The 27,990-nt window shown below is 42.5% G+C and overlaps 2 protein-coding genes across 3 annotated transcripts; one reads left to right on the top strand and one right to left on the bottom strand.

Annotated features, from left to right (window-relative positions):
- Positions 1 to 62: 62 nt before the first annotated feature.
- Positions 63 to 11,847, top strand: tmem184a (transmembrane protein 184a). Of its 2 annotated transcripts, none has more exons than XM_061699812.1 (10): positions 63 to 471; positions 1,093 to 1,314; positions 4,330 to 4,495; positions 5,414 to 5,504; positions 5,781 to 5,856; positions 7,880 to 7,971; positions 8,891 to 9,060; positions 9,134 to 9,331; positions 9,740 to 9,986; positions 11,830 to 11,847. In XM_061699812.1, the coding sequence occupies exons 2-9, from the start codon at positions 1,093 to 1,095 to the stop codon at positions 9,970 to 9,972; spliced, it is 1,248 nt and encodes a 415-aa protein (XP_061555796.1). In that variant the 5' UTR covers positions 63 to 471; the 3' UTR covers positions 9,973 to 9,986; positions 11,830 to 11,847. The 2 variants fall into 2 exon arrangements, with proteins under 2 accessions (XP_061555796.1, XP_061555795.1); XM_061699811.1 differs by lacking the exon at positions 11,830 to 11,847 and adding an exon at positions 10,083 to 11,216.
- Positions 11,128 to 24,949, bottom strand: mafk (v-maf avian musculoaponeurotic fibrosarcoma oncogene homolog K). The gene is made up of 3 exons (XM_061699813.1): positions 24,901 to 24,949; positions 16,216 to 16,294; positions 11,128 to 16,138 (listed from the first exon to the last, which is right to left on the bottom strand). The coding sequence occupies exons 2-3, from the start codon at positions 16,249 to 16,251 to the stop codon at positions 15,716 to 15,718; spliced, it is 459 nt and encodes a 152-aa protein (XP_061555797.1). The 5' UTR covers positions 16,252 to 16,294; positions 24,901 to 24,949; the 3' UTR covers positions 11,128 to 15,715.
- Between the last annotated feature and the right edge of the window lie 3,041 nt (positions 24,950 to 27,990).

The following is a 27,990-nucleotide window of genomic DNA, read 5'->3' as shown; positions in this document are numbered from 1 at the left end:
CTTGTCCCTGGCGTCTCCTCGGGCCCTGAACGCAGCACGGTGACGACACACGCGGTGGTCACGTGACGCATTCACCTGTTTTCCCTAACCTGTTTATCACCTCGGTGTTTTTCCACTCGATACTCTTCACTTTTTGCGGAAGCGTTTTGACACATTTATTTAACAGGCGACAGTAGAAACTGAACCTTTAACGCTTCTCGTCCTTTTGGGAGGTATTTTGTGGGTGGCTGTGGTGTTTAAGCCGGACTTCGACCTGAGGGTGTAAACTTGCGGCCTAGCTGACACAAACAAGGAAGTTCAAGCGGTTGGTCGGCCAGCCAATAGTAAATGATGCCTCGTGCGCTTACTCGCCGACCCTGAAAGGCGATTAAATTCTGATGCTGATCTGCTGACACTCGCCCCGGGACGCTCCTTCGCCGTTTTGTGGAACGCGGACGGGATAAAGTTGCCTCCGCCTCCAGTCGGGACAAGGTGAGCTCTCTTGGACACAACATTAGGTACACTTGTACATTCTGATGATACAATACTAAAAGCTCTATTTAAAAAAAACAAAAAAACATTTCTTATAGTTTGGCTACCTACAAAATTGGGACAGAATCAACGTGTATAAAATGTATGAGGGGGGAGCACTTTAAAGGCCGAATTTTTGATTCAGTGTACATTGTGAAGGTGTACCTAATTGGGCAGACGATGCAAGTAATAAAAATACAATGTCTCATGTTCTCCTTAGCTCAGTAAATTATATGTACTAGAGCTTTTTGTCCTCATTAGAGTGGCAAGTGAGCTGGAGTAGTTTCTCCCAGCTGATGAGATTCAAAGCCAGAACCTATGCACTGTGAGACAGACACACTAACCACATTCCACCTCATTGGAAAACTTCCCTCTGTCGATTTGGTATAGTTTTTGTCCTCACTAAGGTGGCGGAGCTGGAGTCTTCCCCAGCTGCATTTCGGGCACATGGTCAATTTAGAGTCTTAAATGAATTTAAGATTTTCGGAATGTGCGAGGAAGTCGAAGAAACCACGCAAACTCCGTGTGTTTATTTCCCTCGACAAATACATTATTGTGTCATTATCATCACTTCTTTCTCAGATGAACATCTCCGTGGCCGACATGGACGCGTCGCCGGAGAACACTTCCATCGTCCACCTGACCGCTCCCATCCTCCCGGACATGGCGGACGTCTCCAACATGACCATCATTCGCACGGCCAACGGCACCATCTTGCAGGACCAGATATTTCTGAACACCACCGCCGCCCGCGCCCTCTCCGGCATCTTTGTGTGGTCCGCCCTGCTCATCACGTGCCACCAGGTAAAGGGGGATTTATTAAAAACAAATCAAATAAATACAAAGATATGCAAGTTACATTTTTTAAAAAGGTTTGTAGCTGTCATACAAGTTTAAAAGAGGAGAAAGCCACGGTTATACTTAAGGAGACATATCATACCATTTTTAATGGACATTCGGTCAAAGTAACCAAAAGGTAGAGAATTACAGCGCACTTAATATCCACTTGTCGTACACTTGTTCTTCACTCGGTTTTGGAGGGGCGGTTCATCCGCATGCAAATGCTGAGTACGACTTTTGTTACGCTGACGACCAAGGGGCATGTGCCTAGGTGAGTCGACGTGTTTTGCCTTCGGAGCGACTCATTTAAAAAGCAAATCTATGTTGTATTGTTGGCAACATCTACAGGTGTGGTTCTCAAAATAAATACAGGAAAGGAAGAAAGAATATTTAAAACAATGCTTCGGTGTTTGTTCTTTTGTTGACAACATCTAGAGGCGTGGTTCTCAAAATAAATACAGAAAAGGAAGAAAGAATATTTTTAAAAAATGCTGTGGTGTTTTATGCCAAAGTTTTCATCCAAAACGTGGCACAGTTTGAACATTAACATTGTGCTTAAACATAGGAAAATAAACTAGTAAATGATTCAATTAAAATGTTATATTGTGTTGTTTGAAAACAAACAGTTCTAAGATTAAATGTGTGTTTTACTGAAAAGTTAAATACAACTAAACTCTACTTAACAAATGTACTGTGCTGGATTTAAAAAGATATGTTGTAAGACACAAGAGCATTGTGCACAGTTTGAACGTTTTCCACCTACGTCAGAGCTCGGCTAGTAAAATGGAGTATTTGGATGAAACGGCGTTGCTCGGACTAATGGGAGGCAAATTTAATTAACAAAAAAATACCCGAAGGAAGCCTTTTGTGCAAATTATGCAAAAAGGAGTTTTAATACCACTGAAGCATTTCAACACTCCGACATGTGATCCAACTTTTCAACTGCCATGCAGAAACCATTTAAAGGCAATACTGTTCTTAAAAAAAATATATATATATATTCATTCATCTTCCGTTCCGCTTATCCTCGCTAGGGTCGCGGGCGTGCTGGAGCCTATCCCAGCTATCTCTGGGCGAGATAGCGAGAACAACACGGTTAACAATATTCCTTTCTGTGTCTATTGTTTGATTCAGTCATCCAGTAAAATCCATTGAAGTTACACCATGTTGCTTTTTAGGACACATTGTTAGATGATTAAAATGTGATTAATCAACAGTAATTAATTATAAAGCGTCTAATAAATTAGGTGCATGTATTTATCGAGTCCCACCCCTAATATATGTATATATTTTACACTCATATCAATGGCCTAAGTGTTTTTCATACAAATATCTACTCTAATTATGACTTTACGACTCGGTTTGCGTAGATTAGTAATAGTCGCGGTACAACGCATTCCGACTACTGTACAAATTGGGGTTACGACGCTGCCATAGGAACTCCACTTCGTCCCCCTGTATACCGTCGTGCTGTAGATACTTTCAAAAACTGACTGCTTCAATGTACGCATTATTGAATGCATGGGGGGGGGGTGAGGCTCACAATAGGTGTAATCAGAGATGGGTGGGAAATGACACGCCGCGTGCACCTCCCTCGCTAGGGGACCAAAACCAATTGTTACATCCATAAAGGTTTATTACTTCACTTCACCTTTTAGGCCGCACTCGACTGTGGCCAGTAGTTACAAAGCAACTGCTTTCTATCCAGGTTCATGCCACCTCTCTTTTATCGTTTTACTGCACAATGACATCGCGGTTAAAAAGAAAGATTCAGCTTTTGAATTTATTTCCTTATGCGTGTACACGAGTTCCACTGGTGTCGATAGCTTATCGTGGTTTTATCATTGACTTGGCGCGCTGCACCATCAGCAGTGAAATATGTAAAGGCAGCGCACCAAGTAGATTTCCACGAATAAAATAGTGTATGGATTGCATGAATCAATTCCAATTATTTGCAGATTTCTGGCAAACATGAGCACAATGTTTTGTGTGCATATTCTTCTGGAAACCATTTCCCGCGGAACTCACGCGCAATTAATCCGCTAATGGGTCATAATAATCATCATCTCGGGTGACTGGCTTGGATTTTTTTAAGGGGGAAAATGAGTTGCGACATGACATACTAATGAAAAGACATCACTGGGATATTTCTGCAGGGCTGCGTTCACCTGCACGTCGGCAGTAATATAGGAGAAATAAGCTCCTGGTTGTAGTTTCCTATTAGATTTACTGGTTTTTGCAGCGACAGATGTTTGGCATGTCCCTACTCTGCGCTGCACTGTTACAGAAGGGGACATTTTACTGGAACTGCCCTTTGCTCACACAGTTGTAAATGCAACAGAGGTTACTGTTCTGTCAGGTGTTGCCTTTTATGGTCTCATTGCAAGCCTTGGCTAAGGCTATGTCCACATTTACATAATTTTTTTCAAAAGAAAAGTATTCTTTCCCCATCACAGGAGTAAAAATAATCTCCATCTGCACCAATCAACGGTGTGCTAAACCAACAGGTGGCATCGGACTCGCAAGCCCAATTTAGCAGGCCAAACTGAAGGAAAAACTTTCATGAAAAGTCCATTGACAGCAACAAGAGTTACCTTTGCAAATGTTAGAAAAGTTGTTATGGACAAAACATAGTTGGAGTTTATGTCACATCATGCAGGCCAAGCAATGAATCAGCCTTGCTGCTATGCACTTATCAGTGCATAGCAGCAAGTTACATTCTGAAAATGAATGATTTATTCTCATCTTGAATCTCTTCTGCTGCATTCTTCTGGCATATCCTCGCAAAAAGGAATAGAAATATAGCAATTAATCATATCCCTGCTCGACACACAGAGTGCATTATTAATGTACAAGCAGATGCCCAGAATACTTTGTATAAACAGGGAATATCACAGAAGTATGTTGTTTAGATTTTCATGCGCTGGTCTTTTCTGATGTTTTTCCACGTGCTTTTTTTTTTTTTTGGTCATCTCTCAGATCTACACACACCTGCGCTCCTACACTGTGCCCAACGAGCAGCGCTACATCATCCGCATCCTCCTCATCGTGCCAATCTACGCCTTCGACTCCTGGCTCAGCCTGCTGTTCATCAGCAACAACCAGTACTACGTCTACTTTGACTCGGTTCGAGATTGCTACGAAGGTATGTATGTGCACTTTGTATGTGTTTGTGGCATCTCCCAAGCATCCCACTACTGGCATGTCCACATTTGCCTGGAAAAACAAAGAACTGACCAAACAAGTTTTTCCCATACCGGTCCAGGTTCTTGTTTAGTAGAAAGTTGATACTCCTACAATGTGTTATTGTAATGCTGTTCTTTTTATACTTTAAACAGTACACCTTATTCAATTACCTGTATATAGTCAACAGCCAGACTATTAGGAAAACATGCACAACGTAAGTGCGATACAATACAAGAGCTTTATCAAGAAAGTCTGCTTTTTGGCAAAGGATTGCAAGGTTGGTGAAACCATGTTTGACCAACTTTTTCTTTGTAAAGTCTGACATTTTTGTACAGCCTCTTGTATTAGATTTGAACAAGTGCACTGTAGGTTGTAAATGCAATTACACATTGATGGTAAAGAGCCAGCTATTTCAAAGAGGATTCCATGCAAACTGAATCATGAGCACAAATAAAAGGGATCTTAATATTATTGAGCAGATTAGTTTCAAGTTTGAGGGGCAATTTTGTGGCTGATTGATGGCGGCAGCACGTCACCAATCCCATCAGCGCCCACGAGTAAAATGCATTAAGCATCCCCCCTGCACCCCTGCTCTTTACTGGACACCATCTGCATTAGCTTCATTTAATCCCTCCTTTAAATAGCAACAAAGGATTAGGAAGGGATTTCCAAGACACACAAGCCTTGCAGGCCTCTTTAATGCAAGAAGTGAAACATTTATTGTTCCATAATGTAGCACTAATTATTCTTTATCGCGCCCAAGTTGGCTTGGCCTCTTTGAAATGAAGTTACATTTGAAGGTGATGGGAACTAATTTGACACTTTTGAAATAGCTTACATTGTTCAATGTAAAAAGTAACTCTTCGTTTTGTTACAGCATTTGTCATTTATAATTTCCTGAGTCTGTCCTTTGAATATCTGGGAGGAGAGAGTGCAATCATGTCTGAGATTCGAGGGAAGCCTATACAGTAAGTTCTCTGCCTATACATCTCTAGATGTCCATACGTGGAAGATTAATGAATATGCTCACGTACCTCTGGTGCAGTTGTAATGCCACGGCAGTCATTGCAGGCTTTTCAAAGATAAATGCTCAGTTTTGATTGACACTGTCCAGACTGACAGGCAGCTAAGACTTCTATTTAGCACTAGTGAGCTGCGTAGGCATATAACAATGGTTTTGTTTTGGCTTTGCGATTGCACGGACCTCAGCATTGAATCTGAATGAGTTCCTCTTTCCTGTGCAGGTCAAGCTGCCTGTATGGCACCTGCTGTCTGGGCGGGATGAGCTACTCCATCGGATTTTTAAGATTTTGCAAACAGGTAAGCTGCAATCTGCCACTCCTTTGACTTAACAAATTGCTCATAAGAGGAATATTCTTTCAGAAAACTGTGGTCGAAATCCGAATTGTACGACCTGAGGGACTCGCTGCGGTTTTAAAGTAAACATCATAGGATTTTGTTTCACAATGTAAAACAGTTCCCAGGTGTCTTGAAAACGTTTTCTGTGACATGCTTTGTCAAAATACCACAAGAATCGAGAATTATAGGGCACCTTACACACCCTATTGTCTAGCTGAAATTAGCTTGTTTTAAGGGGCTGGCACTGTCTATTTGCAAGTGACTGACTGCATACTCCGCCAAATTTGCTGCCGGGCCAATGGCGTGTCCAGCCTTCATTCCTATGATGACCTGGGGGGGAAACCTGGCTTTATGACTAGAACTTGTCGGGAGGACGTGTAGAAGTGATAGCTCACTGGCACATTTTCAGAAATTGGCAAATACCAAAATGTGTATTTGATCATTTAATTTACTTGACGAGGGCAGGCACTCCAGAGAACCAACTATTTGTATTGAAGACATTAAAAAGTCAATTTTCCTAAGTATGTCACCTTTGAAATAAGCAAGTGCACATCCTTGTTGTGGTTACGTAAAAATTACCCCTGAACACAAGACGGCTGACTTTGTTGGCTTAGTTAGAAAGTGCAAGCAGTCGTAAAAGAAAGATCAATTCATGTACATCAACACTATTGAGCTCAATATAAAAAAAAGAGGCCCTGTGCTTTTTATACTGCTTGCATAAGTCAGACCGGATCAATTTTAGAAGCTGAGCTTTGGGGCGCTTGTACTGTAAGTCAAAGCGGAGTCGCTTTACTTTTAATTAATACTCAGGAGGACGCAGCAAATCTGGCCTGTCGATAGTTGCCATCAGTGAACTGTCCCAAGTGCAAATTGTATGAAAAGAAAAAGCCTCGAGTCATTCCCAGCTGGGAATTTATCATTAAAAATTGATTGAGTCATTTTTAATGGAAAATGCCAGCAGGTTGCCAACACACTTCGGAAAATAAAAATGTTGACTCTAATGCACTTTGGTCACTCCGCTATTGGGTCCTCTTCTTGATAAATTATACCTGCAATAAACGCTGCAGACAAAGTGGGCACATTGCAAATAATTCAATGTTAAAGGTGTTGAATAACGCCTTTCTGCGTGGGCGCCGTCTCTCGCGCTTTCTCTCCCTCAATTAATTTGAGGCAGGGAACACAGTTGACTTTTGTACGTGCTGTGTCCTCTTGAATGTCACGCTTGTCAGATGCTATCATGCCAGCTTGTTTTCTTTGCGCACGCTGAGAGACAAAATGGCACCAGAACTGGCAGAAAGAACAAGCCGAGACTGTTTTAGGGATGATTATTCATGCAATTTAGTCAAGCCCACCGCGACCTTCCTTATCAAGACCCACGCCCTCGTACTGTTGCCTTTGAGTGCCAGAGAAGCGGTGGGAGTTTTTAGTGGGACACGTGAGGGTCGACAGCCTCTCTGAACCTGACCCGGCACACGTCAGCACCAGGTGGTCTCCTCTTTCTAATCGAATCCGAGTTGGATTTTGACAAACGGATAATGCAGCAAAGAGGCTGTCAAAGATGTGAACTGCTCTGTGTGTACTGTATACACTCTCTTGACACTTCTCTAATGTGGGGAGGGGGAGGACTAAAATGCTTGTTTAGTTATATTTTACCCCCTTCAAAGTAACTAGAATATTAGAAACAGCTCAGTGCAGTTCTACGCCACTGTGGACAACTGTAACCACAGTAAAAAAAAACATTTCATAAAAACGTGTTCAATGATAACAAGTGAGCACTGTTAACTTTTTAAAGGCAGAATTTATGATGCCGCTCTTGTATTCAAGCTCAATAGATGTGTACCAGGTGTATCTATAATTAATCGTCCACTCTGGGCTTATCGTTGTCGAGCGAGGTGCAATAATTGTACAAGCAAATCCTCTACGTCCTCCTTCCTGTTGCTATGGTGTGTGCATTTTTTTTTTTTTTTTTTTTTTTGTTTTCCAGGCGACACTTCAGTTCTGCATCGTCAAACCCATCATGGCGGCCATCACCATCATCCTGCAGGCCTACGGCAAATATCACGATGGGGATTTTAAGTGAGCTGAACCTCTTATTTTTGGTGCTGTTGTAGCGGCGGATATGTGTGAATGATGGAGACACTTTGTCTAGCACCCCCAAAGTATCTCCTCAAAAGCTCTTATTTTTATACCCCATCTTCAGCTCTCACTTTGCTGTCTCTTTGTGACACGTTAGCTGCTTTTTTCTTCCTAAAACCACTCAAACAAGCTACTGAACACCACTTGAAACAGATGCTGTGTCAGCTTTGTATTACTAGCCTCTTACATCTACTCTCTGTGTGCCTGACTTTGCCGCATTGTTGATCAGGAATGTTGCTACTTTTCTTTTTAATAATCTGATAATTCACAGATTGTTGTTCAGCCCGCTGTGCGCGCCTTCCCGCGCCGCAGTAATTAGGCTATTCTGTCCTCTAGGATAAGTAAAGGCAGGCTGACAATTAATAAACAACGTGTTGATAAGATGCATGCTGGGGTAAAAAGTATCAACACGACTCCATTATCTGCTTTTTGAAGTTGGATGCCACTTGTGTTGTATGGGTGCAGTTATTCGTGGAGGTTTTTGGCTTCTCTGTCCAAAATAAGGTGAAAACTCACACAATAATTAAGAGGAAATAATGGAAATAGAAATAAGGAATTGCAGGGTTTGTTCTTTTTTTTCTGTATTTGTCTAATTTTACATTTCAAACAGCCGTACGTACGTACAAACGGTTTCATCCAATCTCTGGAACGCTCGTCACAGGTGATCTGGTGACCTTGAGCGAGAGAACAATGGGCACAACAACAGCCGTATGGACAATGCCGTGACATGACATTTCTCTTTGTGCCACTTTTTTTTTTTTCTAGCTCCAAATGGTTCTTAAATGCTACCTTGTACAAAAGCGAATCCATTATGAGGCCAGCAGTCATCACATTGTTTTCTCTATCATCTTGTGCGCAGCGTGAACGGCGGATACTTGTACATCACCATCATCTACAACTTCTCCGTCAGCCTGTCGCTCTACGCCCTCTTCCTCTTCTTCTTCGCCACCAGCGACCTGCTCAGGCCATACGAGCCGGTGCTCAAGTTCCTCACCATCAAGTCCGTCATCTTCCTGTCCTTCTGGCAAGGTAAGGTCTATATGTAAGGTTGACATTCAGTCACAGAGAAGAGAATTAACGAAGCTGTGCGCCTTTAATTAAGGCATGGTTCTGGCCATTCTGGAACGCTGCAGCGTCATTCCCAACGCGCTCTATATCGACGGACAAGAGGTCGGCGCCGGCACGGTGGCGGCCGGCTGGCAGAACTTTATCATCTGCATGGAGATGTTCTTCGCCGCCATCGCCCTGCGATACGCCTTCACCTGCACGGTCTACCAGGAGAAGAAGAATGACGTCCCACGTGAGTGACATTGCGTCCCTAGTAAATCCCAATTCCATTCCTGGTTGATGAGCTAGACAAGCTGGAATAGGCAAATATTTACACATTTTAGTCATGAACATCATTGTCAACTGGACAAAGCCCAGAAAATAATGCAAACAGTAATGACTTTAGCTGTTCAATCAGTCTTAATTATTGTGCTATAAAAACACAAACAATGACAATTGTTGCTTTGCCGCTATCTAAAGAGCCTGGTAGAAGCATCGTGACATTTCCGTCCGTACGCTGTAACTTTACAAAATAGACGGTGTAGCTAAAGCGTGGCGCAGTTCCACTTTCTGTTCCTTACTTAAAAGTGTCATGTACCATTACATTACACTCGTCACTTTTGAACATCCTACAACACTGACATTTGATTGTCTCCCGCAGAGATCTTCCCATCCATGCAGAGCATCTCTAGCGGTCTCAAGGAGACCATCAACCCGGGCGACATGGTGCAGGATGCTATCCACAATTTCTCCCCGGCCTACCAGCAGTACACGCAGCAGTCCACGCAGGAGGTGGTCCCGCCTTGCCCCAACGGGAAAGTCGCCTCCACTGCCAACAAGGGCTCCCGCAAGTCGGACAAAGTCGTGCTGATCATGTCTGATGACGAGCTCTAAGCTGCCAGATTCAGGTGCGTGTGTCCTCATCGCCACTTGTCTCCCCCGGGAAAACAGATGTATCTCTAAGGGCACAACTGGATTGTATTTTTTTTTTTTCATCAGCGCAGTGTTGAGCAGTGACTGCTTAGTACTAATGAACATTTGAAAGGATGAACCAGTTTTTACTGGCGTAGCTCAGCTACCTGAGAGTTTGACTTCTCGGCCTTATAAGAAAGAAATCAATCACCTTTGTGGTATCAGACCAGCAACAGTGTCACTCCAGGAGTGTGGCAGTGACTGAGAACGCCACCCAATAGGACTGCATCTGCTCCCCCCCACCCACCCCTTTTTTAAAATTTAATTGTATTATTATTATTATTATTTTGATTCAAGAAACATGGAAGTTCCAGACAGACATGCTGGTTTTGGAGCAGGTACTTCAAACTGCAGAATATAACGCTGCAGAGTGCTTTTTATGTATTGGCTGCGACTCCATGTCACAGTGGGCGTCCAACAAAGTGGGACATGTATTCATTTGAAATAGTCAAACAAGATGGCAGATTTTGTAGCATCTGCACAATTGTGAATATATTTGGCAAAGCCTTTCAGTGTCAGGGTCACTATTTATAATTCATTTGATTCTCTATTAAAATATGTACAGATTTGATTGTAATTCTATTATACAGATGCATCACAATAATTGTGGAAAAATGTATTTATTTCAGTAGTTGAATTCAAAAAGTGAAACTCAATCACTAAGATTCACTACGCACACACACACTAGTAAAGGTTTATTACATTGCTCCTAATTCTGATGGGTATATCTTATGTTTAACAGAAATCCCAAATTCACAAACTCGAGAAATTCTCATATTACATACAATCAAAACGATTTAGAATATTTCTTTTTTTAATGAATCTATATACAGTATTTGTTTCACTTCTTGAATTGACGCTGTTGTAATCTATTGAGATGCAGCTGTAAATATTTTGACTTTAAGATACGCTGTGTTATGAGTAGACTGATTTAAAAACACAAATTGGAAAAAAAAAATGTGATTGTCCACTTTTGTACATTTGTCATCATTTTAATACCCATTTGTGCCAATCATTGCTGTCTTGACACGAGAAGCAAAATAAACTTGGATATGAGATTTGAAATGAGGCAAAATAAAAACACCTGTGTGTGTGTGTGTGTGTATGTGTGCAAGTGGAATTTGAAATAATGCGAAATAAAAACACCTTTGTGTGTCTGTGACTGATTTAAAGTGAGCTCATTTGTAGCAGTCTTTTAACGAGGAGAAATCTTTATTTGCGAGTATAAAAACAAGACAGCAGACACATTGTCATGGAATAATTTAGCATAGTGGGGGGAAAAAAATGCAGCAGAGACGAACACAGTTGGATCTATACGCTAAAATAGCTCATCGGAGGAGAAGGACACGGAAGGACGTGAAAGTCGACAAAAATAATTTAGGCGTCTTACCAATAAAAATTGAAGCGATGAATGAAATAAATATGCAAGAGCAGAGCAATGGCATCTGTGCTGCTGCCTTGCAGCTCAATTGGCCTCCACAGAATTGACACAAATTTGCAGTGCATTTCCTCCACATCCACATTCTCTATAGAAGATTTTTGGAAGGGATAAACATTTTTAACATTGTGTAAGCTTGTTTTGCTGGTCGACTAAATAATTCAATGAAGACTTCTAGACTATGTCGTGAGTCAAAGAAGTCACGTGTGGAAGAAGATGACCGATAAAAACAGCCAAAAAGGTAATGTCTTCATCTTTGTATCATGCATGTTGCTTTTATCTGCTTTGTGTAAAAAAAATAAAAATAAATAATAATAATAATTTTGTTTGATTTTGTACAGGTGGCATGAATGTGGGAACCAACAATGTACTCCATTCACCTGGAAAAACGGTTTGTATTTTATTTTGACACGTTAAAAAGGGTATACTGTAGTTGTACTGTACTTGTCAACATTAAGTGCTGAGATTCAACAATACCTTGTTTTACCACATGAGGTCACTGTCAGCATAAAAGTTGAGTATGTAAATGTACTTTTGTTGTTGTGTGTGTCTCACGTTTTATTGTGGAGGGAGAGAATTTTGCAGCTCTGGGAATTCTTTTCAGGTAAGGTTTATCGGCTGTTATAAAAGCATTACCATCATCAGGTCGGAAAAATAAGAGTCACCAATAACATACAAGGTGTGCTGTACATGCATGCTTATATGACACATGGGAGTCAAACGTTTCAGCCCACATCGGGCGTCTGGATTTTGCACTTTTTACGTAAAAGTGAACCGTCAGAAGGTCAATTTATTCAAGTGAAGGAAAACAAAAACTGCATCTTGTGTGTAACCTCAGTCATGTTGACATTAAAAATTAAAAAAAAAAAAAATGCTGTGCTGAGAGCAACTATCCGTGGCCTATAAATACTTACAAAGTCATGACAATAGTATTTTTCTCATTGTAAATGTACTGTACAGACACATTTTCAGTATCAATATACAAAGTCAACTTTAAAAGAACAGTTGCGTAAATCACACCACTCCCAGTATAGTAACATAAATATAGAAAAATATGTAATATATATTTATGTCATGTACTTAAGCATATAAAACCTATGTGTTGTCAGGAAGAGGACATAAGATGTACAAAGTACAAAATGAGAGTAACAACAGCTGTAAGGTCACAGCAGGTTGTACAGCAGCAAAGACCCCAAAATAAATGTTTTTCTTTTGGGGGGGAGGGCAACAGTCATGTTCTCTTGGCCAAGAGATCTTGACATGAGAAAAATTTTTTTTGTTTCGTTTTGTTTTTAAACATTGAGTCCTCGCTTGAGGAGGCTTTAAGAGTGTGGGTGTTTACTGCATTTGGTTGCCATGCCAACAAATGGTTCCTTTATTGTCTACCTGCTTACAAGGCGAGCATCAGGAGTTCTATCATGAAAAATGTTTTTATTTTTTTATTTTTTAAAAAAAGTGTCTAAAAGCAATGCAAAAAAAAAAAAAGTCTCTGAGTCACCAGCAGCAGCAGCAGCACTTGGTTTTACTCTGCTGTAGGAATGACGCTTTTACTTTCTGGACGGAGTCGATTGACCACAACTGAAAGCTAGCCTGAAGTCCAAAGCTTTAATGTACAGGAAGTATTTCACTCGTAAAGACCTGTCATTAAGTTATTTTAACTTTATCCAATATGGATTACTTTCCAGAGAGTGGCACTTAAGAGGCAAAAATAACCGAACTAGAAATTGCAGTCTACTCAAAATTGTGTGTGAATGCTGAGAGATGCCTTTGCAAAGTACAAATACCAATTGAAAACAAATAATAATAAAATAAAATAATTGAGGGCTATAAACAATCGTTCGCCAATCCCCATATACTATAATGCAAATACTCGCGGGCTTGGGCAGCAAACTGTTGGGGATGACGTCAGTGCAATCAGATTGGGACGATTCGTAAGTGCTTTGGGAGGATACAATGACATCGTTCCTTCTCTATTCTGCTTCATCTCCAATAAGTGTTAGGACTGACACAAAAATAAATGGTAAGCACACGTTGTTCGAGAACAATCGGGGAAAATAAACTCGTACATCTGTGTAAAAACTGAAATGTGAGAATTAAGTCCTAATCCCTCCCCCAAAATTTAGATTTTTACACACACAAACAAATAATAATCTGAGCAAATAGACTACATGGTGACTTTTCAACCACCAAAACAAAATATGAGAACATCATAATTTCACAAAATTCAAACGAGACAATCAAATTGGAATTTGATGAAAAAAGTTGTAATGTTATGGTAATATAGTAACCGATTTTGTGTAAATCCCAAACATTTGTAATAAGAAAATACCTAATTTTACTCCCAAAACCTTATTCACAGGTTTACAAGAAACGTGTAATTAATTGGAAAAGTCGGGATATTAAGACAAATAATAAAGTTGTACGTTTATGGAAAAATGACCCATCTTATGAGAAAAAAAATGAATTTTACAAAAACAAAAGATGAGTACAGATAGGGGTAGGAGTAAATATGTTTCACTTATTCCAACTCCTTTTTGAATATTTATAATTTAACTTTATTTTTTTGTTGAAATCTTGTTTGTTTTGTTGTTTTCTAAAGAATTCAAGGAATAATGTTAACAGAATAAATTGTAATGCTTTTGAGGGGAAAATATTACAACCAAATGTTAAGAGACTTGAGTAATGTGACGGAAAAAAATATTACAATCAGGTCGCAACTTTGAGAAAAAGGGTCCCATTTTCGGAAAATAGTCAGTTATGAAAGAGCTAAGTCCTAATTTAAAAAAAAACAACTGTTGGATTTGTACAAAATAAAGTTTTAATAAAAGAAATGTCGCAATTTGATGACGTTGTAACGTTACGAGAGCAAAAGTAATATATTTTGTTTGTGCTTGTCTCTGAGCATTCACACAATAAGTGCCGTTGTATAGAATATAGCTGCTAGCTTGTATCAGGCTCTCTTGCAGCAAAGTTTTGGCAGCACATTTTTCGTGACGATCCGTTAGTTTCCTGACTGTTTGATTCGTGTCGTCCTTCTGTACTTACAGCTTCAAAAAAAAAAAAAAAAGGAAAATGAATGGGGAAGATGGTGGGTGGTGTGAAATTGTCAAAAAAGACAAATAACTCCACGAGTCGAAATGCAATCTACGTAGTTTGCTCGACTGCAAGTAAAACTTAATCCCCTGGCTCCGCTAACAGAGTGGACTGCTAGGCACGCAAATATCTGGTAGTTCATTGAAAGTGATCTCTCAGCCATTCGCTTCGGCAACACTTTGTGTGCTTGGAAATGATTTGGTGTGGTTTTACATATGTTCAAAACAAGAATATGGACCGGTGCTGCTTCCTGAAGGCTTGTCGGACGCGGTTTCTTTCTTTTCTACATGTCTGCCGTCGTTCAAGAAGAGGACCTTTTACCTCTCCGGTGCTGTTGGGACGGTGTCAGGGGGAAGGGGCGGCTGGTTTACACAGTGCAAATACGGGGTGTCCCAAAAGTCACGATACACTTGCTTTTTGGTTTCAGGTGTCATTCAGACAGAATTGAGGCCATCAGGATTTGACAGCTTCGGCGCTGCAGTTTTTGTTAGAAGCCTTTGAACAAGATAAAATTAGTATGGAGCGAGCTTTACGACTGAGACGCAGCCGCTGAATCGACATTTTGTTGAGTTCCATTGCAGTCGTCCGTGTAGACTTCTGGTGTTGCGTGAACGCCTGCTCTAGAGGTTTGTTGTTTCCATCAGTGATGGTAGTAGCATTCCTTCCGCTGCGTTATTTGTCAAAAACAGATCTTGCTTTGAGAAACTTGCCATGGATTGCGTAAATTGTACTACGCTTTGGATCAGTTTGAACTGACCCTGAACTACAGTTGGGTGACACTGATCCAATGCCCATTGGCAAAGGCGAATGATACCTGAAATGAAACAGGAAAAAAAGGAAGTGTACTGTATTTTGGGGCCTTTTGGGAAACCCTGTAGAATGTAAAACCCCTCAAAAAAGGTTGGGAATGTTGTGCCAAAGTGTAAACGGAAAGGATTGGGAAAAGGCCCCAAAGCCGACGCAGATGTCAGGTTTGTGGACGCATTGAAGGTGTGAAGATAAAGGACAGAAGAAAGGGAGAGTCGTGCACGCAGCATAAGATATCGTGGAGCTTGTCACCCCGTCCATCATCCTTCAGTCTTACTACTGAGCTTCCTCTCGGTATAGGATGAGGAGAGCCCAGTCCAGCGGACACTAGGACGCTGCCGAGAAGGAGGTCTTGGCGGACTTGACGATGGTAATGACGCTGGTGGTGGCCACTTTGCCCGGCGACAGGGGCCCACCGCGGGTCACAGTCCTGGCGAAGCACTGCAGCGCCTCGTACTTGGCGCGCAGGGCCTCCAGCTCCAGCCGCATGCTGGCGTTCTCGCGGGCCAGCTTGTCCACCTCGTGCTGCAGCTCGGTCTTCTGGCGCTCCAGCTCCTCCTTCTGGGTGACGCGTTTGATGCGGCAGCTGGCGGCGTAGCCTCTGTTCTTGAGCGTGCGCCGCCGCTGCTTCAGTCGCACCACGTCCTCCTTGGTCAGCCCGCGCAGGTGCTGGTTGAGCTCCCGCACGGACATGGCCACCAGCTCGTCGTCGCTGAGGGCCGGGGCATTCTCGCCCGCTTCCTTCTTGACCTGTGGCCGACAAAATGCAGCGTGAGGACCCGTCGTGCAACATCCAGTCCGAGATGACGTTTCATCCCGGGACTTACCTTTAAAGCTTTGCTCGTCTTGAAAGCAGTCGTCATTCCCTGCACGCAGACAACTGGCCACACTCGCACAGGAGATGCTCTGAGGCAGTAGAAATGAACATTAGCCGCACGGGATACTTTGAACGTCTTCTTATGACAGATTTATGCAGTCGGGGCCAGCAAGGCTTTCTCTACTGGCCTAAAGAATTTACAACCTAAATTCTAACGTGTTCCACAAAATGTTATTCAGTTATCCGCAATATATCGTTGCATTTCTTACGACGCTTAAGCCTCTATGCGCTGCCGTCTTTTGAATGCACGTTTCACCACTTTTTCGAACAGCTGAAAGGCAAAAGTCACAGCACACTGAAATTGCACCTAAAGAGCCCAAGCTCCCTCGTGAAAGTGCAGCCTATCGCAAAATGTAGTCTTGAGAGCATGAGTGACGCTCATTGAAAGCATCTTCCCATTTGCCGTGTACACCAGCAGAGGACAGCAGGGCCTCATTCGAGCAGTTTGCCTCCATCGTGATGTAGTTCACGAGAACAAGGCAGCATCCCTTCATGGAAGCTCCTCTCTTTTTCGGAAAAGCCCGTCTCGTCGCAGGCTCCGTTTCAGGACTTGCGTGGCATGCTTAGTGGCTGCCATGGCAACGCCCCCGGGCATGGGCGTGGGAGTGTGAGTCACATGGTCAGCGAGATGGGTAAACAGGGCTCATTCATAACCGCAGCGGCAGAGCTCACGTTGCGTACAAACAAACAAGTGGGTGAGGACCGGGGGTCCCTCTGTAGCACCCACTACCAAGTGACTGCTAGTAAATTACTGTCACGTCAGCATAACATTTACAGTCATGCTGACCTTTACCGGGGCGGCGTGTGGAAAATTCCCCGTGTCACGACGGAATAGTTTCCCCTCGTAGTCACGGCTGTATTTTCACCAGCAGACAATGTCGTTTATCAGCGTGCCGCTGCTCGGATCCTCTTACGTCGGGTTTTCCTGAGCCGCTGCATGCCCTTATTTATCTCTGCAGGGTAAATTTAGCCCGCCTGCGCTCAGACTGATTTGTGCCAAGTCAACAGTTAAGTAGCGATAAGTGATATCTCGGCAAGCGGTTGAACATTCACTTGGTTGGGGCTAAATCTTTAGGACAGTGATTATCAAGCCTTTTACACTAAGAGCATCCTCAAAAAATACTTAACTCTCTAATTACCGCCATCGTGACCAACATTTAAATACAGTAGCGTAGTAGGGCTAAGTGTGAATACAGCCAAGGGGGAGGCTCTATTCCTAAAAACACATTTTAGATTATTGCAGGGCAAACCAGCAACCCTAGTGAGGTTAAACGGTCTCCACGTCGCGTGTGCACTCACGGACAACAACGAGGCGCTCTAAAGCGGCCACGCCAGCAGACCATCCGAAGGGAAGATGCATTTTCCGGGTGTAGGCGTCAGCTAGCGAGCTAACTGCACATAGCATTTGCGCCGGTTAACCGCTGATGTTAACGAAATTGTTAATTTCAGCAATTGTCTTCAATCGTGTATAATGTATTGAGAAAACAAATCTCTGAATTAACTTTAGTGGTTCTTTCATAAAGGGGATGTAATGAATTTAAAAAAAAAAAAAAAAAAAAAAAGGTTTTACTCACCCTAACATTTTATAGCGTTTGAGCGTGTAATTTGGTGATTCTTTCACGTACTTCTCGTGTAGAATTTAGGGGGAATGTTTTTTTTTTTTTTTTTTTTTTTTAAGCTATTTTGAAGATGCTGTCCAAAGCTGAATCATGACAGCCCAGTTGACAGGAAGTAGATGAACATCAAAGTGTCCCAGCCTGCAGAAACACATGATTAAAGCGAACCACTAAGTCCTGTTTCGAGATTTAAGCAACATCTGCTTTCCCCTCCCACGGCTGCATCACCAAAGCGAATGTATTAATATGTGGAATTCCTCATGTGCAAGTAGGTCGAAAATGTCTCGTTTAGGAGGTTGCGTCAGTGCGAGGTCCCTGGGTATGTTCCTTGCACAGATTATGGAAAAGTGGTGCATGATGGCAGTAGGGGAGGCCCCCTTTACTTCATACAAGGGGGCCTCTGGCATCAACCAGGAGGCCGGCTTGTTTCCTTGAAATTCTTCAGGCATGTGCTTGTGTTTTTCTAAGGTTCTCCTCATCAAGATGCCAACGTTTGCTCCGCAACAGCTCGCATGATAGAACCCAGGCGCTCGTGTACAAACGCGACAGATGTTTTGTTTTCTCTCTCTCTCTCTCTCTCTCTCTCTCTCTCTCTCTCTCTCTCTCTCTCTCTCTCTCTCTCTCTCTCTCTCTCCCCCTTCAACAGACGCAAACAAGAAAACAACTCGTGCGAGGCCATTCTGAAAAGGCAGTCTGGGAAAATACCTCAAAGGGGAAAAAAAAGGAAAAAGAGCCACAGATGGCTCGCTTCGAGAACAAAAACCACATTCCTGAGTAAACACACATGTGCTGGAGCCTCTCATGCAAATGTTCACCGGAGCAGGCCCAATATGTCCCGCCATGCACTCCACTACAAGGGAACAAGGTTGAGGCAGGCGGAGCTGAGACTCTTTCCCCACTTGTAAAACAACAGTTGCAAAGTGTACAAAATGTCTGGAATTCCGATGCGTCTCGTGTCGTTCACGTGCCCAAACAAATCAAGCGTAGCCTGTGTGCACATGCCGGGAGTTCTGCTAGCGACACATTTCAATGTGCGGTGGTGCCTTGAGATACGAGTGACCCAACTTACGGCTCAGTTATTCCAGATACGCGCCGATGTTCCGCTTTGACTTGAGAGCTCAAGCTTGAGATACGAGCGCTGTATGGTGGCAGTGAACTCGACTTACTTCACGATAGCAGCACTTTGACAAATAGTGAACAATTATTCCAGAAAAGAGGCTTTCAAGGTCCCGCTTGAAGTTTACTTTCAAACTCTACGTAAAACTAGGTGAATTAGACATTGTTTATTTAAAACGAACACATAGTTTAGCCTTCCAGTCTGCTAGCTTAATGCTAATACTAAATAGCATCTATGTTGCATTGCTATTACCCTTTAAGCAAGGGACTGGACACAAATGGTGCAGCAAGACGTAGACAGACAATAGAACACGGCTCAGTCATATATTCATTATCCTCTGCGAAGAACGACTAAATTAGTGCCGTACTGATGAGTTCAGACGTCTCAATAAACGGTACATCTGTCTGTCTGTCTTATACTGCCCCCAGGTGGCCAAGACAGGCAGACCAGAAAGAGCAGCACAATGGCCATTCAATTGATGCAGTGGGGCAAAAAATGTTGAATTTTTGTAAAGCACACTATTATGGAGTGCTGTTGTATCGCCTTAAAATACGTATTACAAATTTTTTTTCATTATTATTTTTTTTTTTTTTGGGGGGGGGGGGGGGGCTTATTGACCTTATAGATAGGCTCCAGCTCACCCGCACCTCAAGTGAGGATAAGTGGAAAAAGAACACCTGTGCCATGTGCTGACATGTGCGTCTGCCTAAAAATGTGCACCTTTTATCCGACAAGAACTCCACTTGTTGCGGTTTTCTATGTAATCTATGCTTGGTGAGCCTATTGTTGTGTTGCATTCCCGCCTCTGGAATTTTGTTTTCCCTTTTTAAACCTCATTTAACTGCGATACCTCAGAAATCCCCTCTTCGCAAGCCGGCAATAATACCATCACAATGACGCAAAGGCGCGTCCGCGACAAAGCTCTGCTTGATCAAAAGGCGGCGAGGCAAGTCACTACGTGAAATAAACACGCGGGCCCCGACTGATGTGGAGAGCAAAGCGTTGTTTTGTGTGGACGCGTCACTTTGGAAATGAACTCTTACAAGAGTATTTTTGGCCACCTCAAAATTATTTTTGCTCTTGTTTTTCCAGAAAAGGTCCTGACAGGACACTAAATGCCACACTTCCACAAACAAACAAGAACAACGACAAAAGACCATTGGAGTGATTGAGCAACTGGTTGATTGGTCATAAGGATTCTCGAGGGAAGGACCTAATGGTTCTGAACCCCCCCACACACACACAAAACAAACTATCGCTGTGTCATTAATAATTGATATGAATGCCCCTTGTTTCTAATATTATCCGAAATCAAGTAGCTTCTAGTCCTGATATAAAACAACAATAAGGGAATAATTGGAGAACATTAATTGAACCTTCTTGCTGATAAAGGAGAAAAATTTATACAAAATCAAATCGCGGTCTTGACATGGAGGAATCGGAGTGTGAAGATCGAGAATTAAAGTAGCCTGAAGCAAGCAAAGATTTTTACAATCTATTATTCGATTAATCATCCCATGAATCGAATAATCAGATTTTTTTTAAAAATGTATGTGCATGTGAGTTGCAGGTATTATTGTTGTCCACTTGGGGTCGCCAACCCCACGTTCCAAGCGTTGATAGCTGCGACTTTGAGTGTGTGTGGCTTTAAAAGGCGGGGCCTACCCTGGTGAGTGACGGAGTCGGCGAATGAGAGTGTAGAGTTGGGTGTTGTGAGAGCGGGTTAGCGGGGTGGCTATTAACTGGCTCACCGTGAGCAAGTTGTGGCTGTGTGCAGCTCGTGATATATTTGTGCTTATTAAGTGTTTATTTTGTTACCATTTGTTCGATAAAGCAATTGAAAACGCACAGAGAGCTGTGTCTACCCGTGACCACCTGCGAATGAGAATCTCACTTGCGGCGGTCGGCTATATTAAATGACATAACGTCGATCGTGTTGGTGATCGTAGACGTGCTACGTTAGTTGGTTCTGCTTCGCAATAGACACGTTGCATTTTTAATCTTCTTACGTATAAAATGATCCCCAACTTCGGACATTGTGTCTTTAACGGACGCTTTAACTTATTTCGACATGGGGTGGTACGTGAGTCTGCGGTAACAGTAGTCCGTGTGGAAACTGATCACTGCAAAGCTTCAAGTCAGAGATTTTGTTTTGAATTTTTTTTGGGTTTTTTTTGCGTAATTGAATTATTCAAGTTATTCGATTAATCATCTCGGCCCTCAATAAAAGGTTTGAGTACAAGTGAAAATGGATGACATAAGGGCACTTAGCCTTGATGCTTAGGCCGGATTGACACTGCAGGTCAAGGCGTCCAATTCCAATTTTTCATGACTTTATCCATTTGTTTTTTTTTCTATTGTCCGTCTACTTCCATGTACATTGCAAGTGACACACGTCTGCCGCGGCGCCATTTATGTTCATAATCCAAGTAAACAACTCGCATGGACAGAAGCCCGAAATGCACGTAGATAACTCCACAAGCGTCAACATCAAGCAGTGTCGAATCACGAGTAAACAGAAATATGAATATTAAGGCTTATTATGGGCTTATTCTTGCCGCTCTTCATTTTGCATGTTTTCATTATTCTCACTCTTATCGGATTAGCCTGTTTGAAAAACACTTGGGGTCGTTGATGCCGGGTTGTTCTTTTTAAATTTTTTATTTTTAATTTTTTTTATTTGTATTTTTTTTGCAGGCATCTGGTCAAGTTCAAGGTCGCAGCAGGTAACTGCAGGGCCCGGCCAGCTCCGAAAAGAAACATCGCTGGTCGCGTTTGGACGCCTTGTTTTCCTTCTTTGTGACTTGCAGCCGCCCTGTGGCAGATAAACTTTTGCCACTTTTTTTTTTCTTTTCTTCTTCTTCCCTCTCTCCCTTCTTCTTCTTCTCCCCAGGCGGCTGTTGAAATACATCCAACAGACCCCCCGCACATTTGCAGAATCCGCTCTTGCCCCCAACGCAGCACATTCGCCGGGATCCGATGTGAAGGAAACGGAGCTGTGAATCACGCTGTTTACTGGTAAAAGCCACAAGCGGCAGGCAGGGAATCGCACCCTCCCGATCTGACGTTTCCTGGAAAATCCCGTTGTTTCGCGAGAAAGGAAGGGAAAGTAGCCCGAGCAACGGTTGGCATGACCACCGAGAGAGCTCTGGTGCGGAAAGGGAGGAGAACTCGCTGTATTCCAAAGACAATTTCAAGAATGCAGAACAAGGGCTGGGAAAAAGAGCCTACATGGAAAACCGTGTGTGAATAACCGGCGGAGGGGTGGGGGGACACATTAGCTCCTATCACTCATTGCTTACGCGCTGCAGTTGCCACGAGCGCAAAAAAGAGGTGAGGCGTTCTGGATGTACGATATGCTGACAAGTCGCATTCTCATTCAGTGTGGAATCGGGAAGTTGCGAAGTTTGCAGCAGCAAGCCAGACGCGTCCGGCCCAGCGAGGAAATTCCCAACAACCTCCCGCAAAATCAAGAAAAGAAACACGGCCCGAGCCGCGCCTCTGAGCACAATGGGGCGTGAAGGCAGGATGCAAAGTTACCCTGAGGTCGTTTCCATAGGCACACCTGCACACTTACTTGTCCAAAATGTCTGCCTGTACAAAAAAATCATCATGCTCGTTTTTTTTGTTTTTTTTTGGACTGACGCCAATTCGGTGTCCGACTGCACTGCATCATAGCGACAGGAGTTTCTATTTCTGTCTTTTGCCTGCCTCATGTTGCTCAAAACAAGGTCACCCGTTCCTTTACAAATAGCGTACCAATGCTGAGAGAGGCGAGCGAGCGCAGTGTCGTCGCGGTTGGCACCTGTGTCTCGCAGTTCGGAGATTTGGGTTCGAATCGTGACTCTGTTCTTTCTGTGAGGAGTTTGCGCGTTCACTTCATGCTTTTGTGGGGTTTCTCCAACTTCTTCCCTCATTCCCAAAACATGTAGACTAGTTGTTTTTCTTTTTCTTTTTCTTTAAATTATTATTACTTTTTTAAAGACTATATTGTCCATAGGTGGGAATGGTTGTCTACTGCATATGTACAAACTTGATACAAGCTCGTGTATGGTGGCAGCAAAGTCATTTCAACTCACTTCACAGTAAGCAGCACTTTGAAGAAGAGTGAAACATACATTTAAAAACATAAAATGAAATAAAGCGTTCGACCTGTTTAACGCCAATCCCCGTGAGTTTACGGTCAAAGTAAACGTCAAACAAAGAGAACTAAACTTTTGCGTATTCAATACAAACCACATAGGAAAGTTTGCTTGGCTTAATGCTGACAAACGATGCAAAACGACATTGGCGTGCTATCACGTAGCAATACTAACAGGCATAGATTCTATCTTCTACGGAAAATGCCTACTATTACAGCATCTTACTGAGTCACTCACAGTAAGTGGTTCTATTCTTTCTTTGTGTCTGCAAGACTATTATAGAGTGCTATTTTTCCTATTTAAAACAAACACACAAACGTAAAAAACGTTTGTTTGGGGGCGGCGGGAACGGCACTGCCATTCATTTGAATGAGGAAAGATTTGGAGCTCATTAGATTGTGCAGGTGTCACCCAAAGTACTATTAGCTGCGCACATGATGTTTACTCGCGGAGTAAAATCGCAGGCCTGCATAGCCAACCATCCGCCTCCCTCCCTCAGGGCGAGCGAGACCAAAAAAAACACATCAGAGCAAACATCACCCCACCCCACCACCCCCGTGAGTCATCACATTGCTCACCGCAGCTATGTCACTTTCACAACACTCCACCACATGAGCGCGCTTGCGTTCAGCTGCCGCGTTTCATCCCGGCAAAGTAGTAAGTTGTCTGGAGCTCCGAACCCTCGTGCGCTCCATCACGCTCACGCCACAAGCGCGCCAGTGGGAGAAAAAAAAAAAAAAAAAAAAAAAGAAGTGACTCAGCCTGGAATCTGATTGGAAAAAAATACAATAAATAAATTGTTGAATGTGATGTGATGGGGTGGGGCGGGTCGAATGGAGCCACATGTTCACCTCATGACAGGCGAGAGAGCGCCCCACTCCCAAATTACATTCTGTGCACCCACCCGGAACCGGATCGAAAGTGCAAGTTGGTGACATTTAAAGTGCAAGAAAGATGTGACTCAAACAGTTGCCATACACATAAGCGGAGTTGCGTCAGAAGTTCAACTGAGCTCTCGTACATTCAAGCAGCGGGAGGGGGGGAGACTGCAAAAATGAACACGGAACTCTATAAGATGAGACAGGATATGATAAGACTTTTTTTTTTTTTTTCCCTCCTGGTGAGTGATATATGGATTATGGAGCTATGTGCCCCCCCCCCCCCTTCCCACTCCCCCCCCCAGCACCGCCTGCCCCGGTGGTCTGACTTCTTATGGTGCCCTTTGTCCTACATGTTGAAAATGCACACCACGTGTTCTATTCCAATGTCCAAGGCAGCCTGGGATTTTTGCTCTGGGATACCCCCTTTTTTTTTATTTTATTTTTTTTTTTTTTATAAATATAGTTTTTTTTTTTTTTTTAACCCAACACTCAGACAGGAATGATAACGGCTAGTAGGAGACAATATTTGATAGACTCCAACTTAAACTTAATTGAGTAACAAAACGAGACTACATTATTAGTGGTGCACTTATTTGACTAAAGCGCACAACTTTTCCTGTTTTCACTGCTCATAAGCATAGTAAACACACGTCAAACACTTAAATGCGTTTCACTGAAGCGGTTAAACTTTCACGAGGACGACAATTCTATGTTTATTTCTACGTAACCAAAAATTCCCGAGTAAGCCTTTTTTTTTGTTTTTTTTTTCGGGCCAACTTGTTGGTTTTACACGTGTCGGCTTAATCTGTTTGTTTTTTTTTAATGCCTCATTTTCGCAACTTATTTCTTATTTCTAACTAGATAAATAAACAGCCTCACCTCTGTGGGCGCGCGTGGATCCCCGTAGACCGGAATGCGTGGAAAAATAAAAAATATACAAAAAAAAAAAGGAAATAATGTCCGGTTAGGTGGGAACCTAACCCCCCGGGGAAACGAGGCCGTCGAAGCCGCTTTGCTGAGTCCGGCAGACGGCGAGCCAGCCAGCCTGCGAGCGGAGAGTCCTGCTAACTCAATTCGCTCCAAAACAACAACAATGTTACTAACATTCCACGCTCGCGCTTCCGCAAGCACTGACGTCACCGCGTCCTCATGACCGCCCCCTCCATTCATGAAAATAACTGAGTGCTGACGTCAGCGCCGGGAGGGGGAAGCCAGAAATAGAAGAGTTTGTTTTTCTTGGGGGGGGGGGGGAGAAAAAAAAAAAAGCCTAATCTGGTCGAAGAAAGCGTCCAGTTTCGAAGTTGAATGAGATCTTAAAAAGTGATCTTGAACACCAACAAGTGGGGGGAAAAGTGCAGCTTGCTCGGAGCATCAGCATTCCATTCCTGAGGAAAGTATGCAGGCCAGCAGCAGTCACAGGATTGTTCTTATTGGGGCTGCTGGAGTCCCAGGTTATTTTTGCACTCCCATTAAACGCTGAATGTGTTTAAAATGAAAAATGAGCATGTTTAACTTTAAGCACTACTACCCCCCCCACCACCAACGACACACACAAGTCCACGGAATGCGTTGAAATCCCGCTTAACTGTCGACTGCCATTTAATTCCACCACAACGACCTGAAAAACTTTGAAAACAAACGTCAGACTTTTAAAACATTGTTTTACCTTGCTCTTCTGCCTTCTCTCTGTGACGTGCGCACACTCACGGCCGACAACGAGGCGCTCTAAAGCGGCCACGCCATCCCCGTTCCACACGCTGGCTGTCAAGTCTGACTTTATTTCATAAAAAAAAAAAAAAAAAAATGTTTTCCCCTTCTCGCTCTTCCGCCTTTCTCTGCATGACGTGCGCACACTCGCGAACAACAACGAGGCGCTCTAAAGTGGGCACTGCAGCTTACGGCACATCGCAATTGCGCTGGAAAACCGCTGATGCAAACAAAGACGCTCCAGTTCGTACGTGGTGAGGGAGAGGCGACCCAAGTGTGTCACTTTTTATTTGTCCATTCTAGCCACGCCCAAAAGATTGGGAAAACTCAATGGAGTGCTACTGTACCTAGTTCAGTTCTACATAGTTCTCAGTCTTTACATATTTACAGCAATTATCTTCAAACATGTATAATATATTTAATATTTTATATATTTATATATTTTATATTTAATATATTATATAATATATATAAAATAAATCTCAGAATTCACTTTACAGGGTCTTCATATGTGAGTAAACATGGTCAGACACTCCCACCATTAGACTCTTGCAGCTCTTTCACCTTCTGCCACTTAACTTGTGATTTAAAGTGTTGTCATGTTTTACAGCCTGTGAGTCACGAGCGAAGCTTGTTGCTCTGCGTAGCACGTGGCGGTGGAGATGCTTGTTGACGCCAGACCACATTTCTCCTGTGAACATCATCAGATGAGTAAATGTGCTTTCATTGTTCAATCTGGGAGCTATCAGCTAACATTTTGGACACCACATGTGGATGACCCGGGCATGCTTTATGATGACTTTCAGCTTCATGTGTCTCTCTCACTGCCATGACCAATTGTAAAAATAACTGTTTTGTTCATGATTTGATTTTAGACGGCAAGAGAGATCATCCATTCATTCATTTTCTTAAACGCTTGATTCTGGAGTCCCAGCTGACTTTCGGGGTGAGAGGCGTGTGGTACACCCTGGCCTGAATGAATGAATGAATGAATTCACAGCAATGCAGCGATAGTCATGTGATGTAAATATCAATGGACCGGCATGATATTATTTTAATATGTACAGTGTACATCCGAGCATTTCCCAATGCCTATAGTACAGCATTATTATAATGAAAGTGGGTTCGGGAAATATCCAAAAAGTTGAAGTTGGCAAGAGCTTCTGAGATGGCGGGATCTTCATAGAAATTAAAATGGGCTCCATCCATACCATAACCTAAATTATGAATATACAGATCAATAGAGAGACAATAGTCGTAGGGCTAAGATGGAGCCGTGTGGAACTCCATATTGAGCCATTTAGGTGAGAGCCCATCAAACTGAACACATATCTTTCAGACAGGTAGTTCACAAACAAAGCCACAACATGCTCAGACAAACTAATACAGGACAGCTTCTGTTTCATGATAAGACGTATCAAATGTATCAAAAGCCTCAAACAGATCAATAAATAATGCAGCACAGCACTGCCGTTAATCCAGAAAGCACAAGATATCGTTTAATACTTTCATGGTAGCTGTGATTGTGCTATGATGCTTTATGAAACCAGATTGAAGTGAAAATAAAATTACGGAATGGTAATTTTGAAATGGGTTTGTAGTTATTCAGAGAAGGAAATCACTGAATGACCACAGCACAGCATTATTATAATTTATTATAACTGGAGATGCTTTATTTTAAATTGGTCATTTTGAATATGTAAGAATTGTATATTTATTTTATACAATTTTATTTATATTACACAAAGGTTATGTGGTTACATCTTTATTAAGATTACTTTTTGAAAATGATTTGTACAATTTTTAACTGTCTATTGATCAATCCATCTAATATGGAATCTTTTTCCCCCATCCGGCTCTATTAGATCTCAAAAGGTTGTACCTAATGTTGTGTCCACTCTGCCTGAAAATATTCACTGCCAAATACGACTTGACCCTAAAAATACTTTTTTAGGGTCAAGTCTATATATATTAACAACATATCACTTTTTTAATTTTTATTTTAAAACAGCTAAAAAACTATTTATGAGATCAAGTCATGTGACTTAATGCCACTTTAAATTATATTTATTTGCCCATGCAAAGCGGAGCGAAGGGAGTCGAGCGTGTTTCAGGCATTGGCAAGAGTGGCGAGCTGTGCGGTCCGAACAGTTTTGGATTACAGGAAGTAACATTGAGTCACTAATCTCCTTACTTTTTTTTTTTTGCCTGACTCATTATCTTTAACTTAGTTGGAAATGTGATCTGGCACCCAGAGGCCTT

The sequence above is a fragment of the Phycodurus eques genome, chromosome 16 (assembly GCF_024500275.1).
Source record: "Phycodurus eques isolate BA_2022a chromosome 16, UOR_Pequ_1.1, whole genome shotgun sequence".
In the NCBI taxonomy this organism is placed as follows: domain Eukaryota; kingdom Metazoa; phylum Chordata; class Actinopteri; order Syngnathiformes; family Syngnathidae; genus Phycodurus; species Phycodurus eques.
This window is presented reverse-complemented; position numbering and strand designations above follow the sequence as displayed.